This window comes from Lindgomyces ingoldianus (genome assembly GCF_010093535.1).
Source record: "Lindgomyces ingoldianus strain ATCC 200398 unplaced genomic scaffold BDR25scaffold_53, whole genome shotgun sequence".
Lineage (NCBI taxonomy): Eukaryota > Fungi > Ascomycota > Dothideomycetes > Pleosporales > Lindgomycetaceae > Lindgomyces > Lindgomyces ingoldianus.
In genome coordinates this window covers 12,893-16,117 of record NW_022985214.1, presented here as the reverse complement: position 1 = coordinate 16,117, position 3,225 = coordinate 12,893, and the positions used below count along the sequence as shown (strand labels likewise).

At 50.4% G+C, this 3,225-nt stretch overlaps 1 protein-coding gene across 1 annotated transcript; it reads left to right on the top strand.

The window, feature by feature from the left end:
* The first annotated feature begins 534 nt into the window (after positions 1–534).
* Positions 535–2,139, top strand: BDR25DRAFT_104884 (uncharacterized protein). Its single transcript, XM_033683487.1, has 2 exons — positions 535–1,428; positions 1,484–2,139. Exons 1-2 carry the CDS (start codon positions 834–836, stop codon positions 2,002–2,004), a joined length of 1,116 nt encoding a protein of 371 aa, XP_033540708.1. The 5' UTR covers positions 535–833; the 3' UTR covers positions 2,005–2,139.
* Positions 2,140–3,225: the final 1,086 nt, after the last annotated feature.

The window sequence follows — 3,225 nt, the reverse complement described above, 5'->3', positions numbered from 1 at the left end:
CTGGGCGTCAGGTGCCAAGATACAGTAGTAGCGAGGCTTGGCAAGGCTGTGGCGTCAAGGCGTCCACCGGACGTCCACCCCAGATAGTGCGGCGGAAGCCCGGCTCGCATTACGTCTGCCTATTAAACACGCATTCACCCCCATCTCCTCAATTCTCTTTACTTTCCTACTTTGCTCCCGACTCACTCGGTTCGATATGCCAATCGTAAGATCCGAGGCTACTGCATCTAAGGCAAGAGAGGTGGCGATCCGGGCCGGAGAAGAAAAACCCCTTCCACCTATAGATAACTCACGGAATAGAAGAGAGGAAAGGGAGTGCCCGGGAGCGATTAGTGCACACCAGCCGAATCAGGATGTTGACGGTCTCGAGCGTGGTTCGATCGAACGGTCGGGGCTGCAAAATTCTCAAACAACGAACCCACGAAGTAACGGTCCCACATCGGGGAGGATTTTATCAACACAAAAAACCACAAACACTCACTTGAATCCTGAAATGGATGATGTTATAGACGAACGAGAGCCGTCATCGAGAGGGTAAGGTTCACCGCACCCACATTCAGTTCATTCGACGCTGAATAGAAGGCAGTGCACCAAGAAGCAAATCCACGCCACGGACGGATAACCGCGAGGTGAATGATGGCCCCAGCAACCTTGTCGAAAGAGTGAATCCGCCGCTCAAACAATCGCAATCCGAGAGTGGATCCAACGAGTTCACGTCTGAGGAGAATCCAATAAAATTACGTGAGGAAAACGATTCCCTCAGAGTCCAAATTCGGCTCAGAGATAGAGAAAATGCACGGTACCTAGATGCAGTGAATGAGAACCGAGAGACGATGCAGATGCAGTCTGATAAGATACGCGCCAAGGAGTCGAAGATTCAGGACCTTCAAAGAACGATTCAGGCAGATCAGCAAAGGCGATTGCAGTCGTCAACGCGCCTTCGAGAACAAGAAATAAGACATCGGGAACAAGAACGCAGCATGCGAGATCTACAAGCACAACTGGACCAGTTAACAAAGAACCTTTCGGACTCGTACCAACGTACGGAGCAACTAGAACGAGCTTGGAAAGAATCGACAGAAGAAGTGGCAAAGCTGCGTCAGCAGAGTTCCGTTCACAAAGTGGACGACAATACATTGAAAGCAACGTACGGGGAGGTAATCTATTCGGTTGGAAATTGGGCGAGTAATTACTGTGGAGGACGCGATGCATCCTTTCACGAGGCCGACTTGTTGCCACTCAAATCGCTCACCCGCCATTATCGTCAATACGTTTCTTCAGAAGTCCTTAGGCCCGTACTCATCCAAAGCTTGGTGATGAGAATGTTAGTAGAGAACATCTTGTACTCAGGCTCGGAACTAAACGGTTTACTGTGGGCTGGTCGTCTCAGCCCCGGTTTGCGCTTAGTCCAGAAGGCCCTCCAATTCGGTAAGATACATCCACTCCTATTTCGCTATTCGTATAGAAGGCTCACAATAAGCAGGAGATGGCTATGCAACTCAAGAGCTCTTAATGACGGGGCAGATTCGACAATCGCAGGTCCAAGAGTATAGTGCATGGAAGGCGAAGAGTGCGATTCTTGTGGCTGAGGTAGCTACAGAACCGGACATCGATCTTCTCATTACCGGTATGCAAGACCGCTTCCGGGAAAGACTCAGTCCCTTCGTCACGTGTAAGAAATCAGAAGTGTGGACAGATCTCCGTGAGATCATTCAGACAACAGTAAGACTAGATAAGGAGATCCACATGTCTAGAGCACTGTTCACTTTCGACAGGTGGAGTGGCCCAGAGGAGGGTGGTCTCGGATTTGAATTTGACGAAGAAATATCTGCATCGGCCCAAGGATTTGAACCAGCGAAATTCGGCATGAAGGTCGAACTGGTCGTAGCACCCTTCTTTATGAAGACGGGTACGGGAGACGGGGACGCATATGAGACGAACTTATATCTATCGAAGTGTGTTGTGGTCTGTACAGAGAGCCGAAGGAAGCTAGAGAATTTCTGAGAGCCCAGGTGCTTGATGTTGCCGAGACTGGGTGTTTGACGTGCTAGGACGGGAAACGTCGCGGATGTACCGTGATAGCATCAAATCTCAATGACGCCTCGAACTATAGCACTCAGTTTCTGAATACGATAATAGTTACATGTTTCTGGATTTCGGCTCCTACACTGCTACTCTATCCGATATATGCCCTGTGCCTGGACCCTATTATAATAGTGGGCAAACTTTTAGGTTTTGACCGAAACTTGCCCCCGCCAGTGTTTTTTTTACAAAAATGTACAGGTGTGGTGGTGTTTTGTCGTAACCCTAACTGCGCGGTGGATTTTGATTTTCCTTAGCGCAGGCATCGCGCGCACAGGCTCCTCTCTGCAGGTTTGCCGCACCAGCTACCAGCGCCCGCCCGCAGACCACCACCCAACCAGCGACCACAACAACAACCACGACCGACAACACAGCTCTCTACTTCCTAGCTGTGCTCATGGCATCAATTCTCTAGCGCGGCGACAGCGCAGTTGATTTTTATTATTCCTTTTGCAAGGAAACGCGCACAGGCTCTGCAGTTCGCGCCCCAGCGACAAGCCCCGCCCGCAGACCACGACTACAACCACGACAACCACGACAACCACCAACACTATTAATAGGTTTCTCCACCTTCTAGCTGTGCCTGGGACATTAATACCTCAGCCTAGCGACTGCGCAGTAGATTTTGATTTTCCTTTGCAGCGACGCGCGCACAGACTCTGCGGTTCGCACAGCTACCAGCCCCCGCCGGCAGACTGTCGCACGTGTCTCACGCGATATCATACCCATGTGTACTGCACTATTCACTCATTAGGCATAGCTCCTTTCTCGTCCAGTATATAGTCAGCTCAGAGCTCTATCGAGCTCCTCAGACCTTACAATACACTCGTTCCACTTTGTTTGGATCTCACTCCCTCACTATCTCCCTGCGACTGCTGCGGGTCAGGCCTTGTTCGTCTCGATTGGGCATCGCGCTGGATCCGACCCCCTTTTCGCTCCTCTTTTTGGCCTAGATTGGTGGACTTGACCATGGCGCCACCTATTACAGTATAGCGTATAATTGCTCCTTTGTGTGAAAGATAGCTGCTTCCTCCCTCGTTCCCCTAGCTATTGCCAAGACGCAGGTGCGAATGCAAAGAGTAAGAGGAACCTATCTAGAGCGCATCTTTCTTAACAATATCTACTGCAATGCCTCTCAAATAC

Bases quoted from the DNA above. Each gene is read 5' to 3' on its own strand.
- BDR25DRAFT_104884 (XM_033683487.1), top strand. From the start codon at position 834: ATGCAGATGCAGTCTGATAAGATACGCGCCAAGGAGTCGAAGATTCAG. The intron at 1,429-1,483 runs GTAAGATACATC...CACAATAAGCAG, and splicing joins CCAGAAGGCCCTCCAATTCG to GAGATGGCTATGCAACTCAA.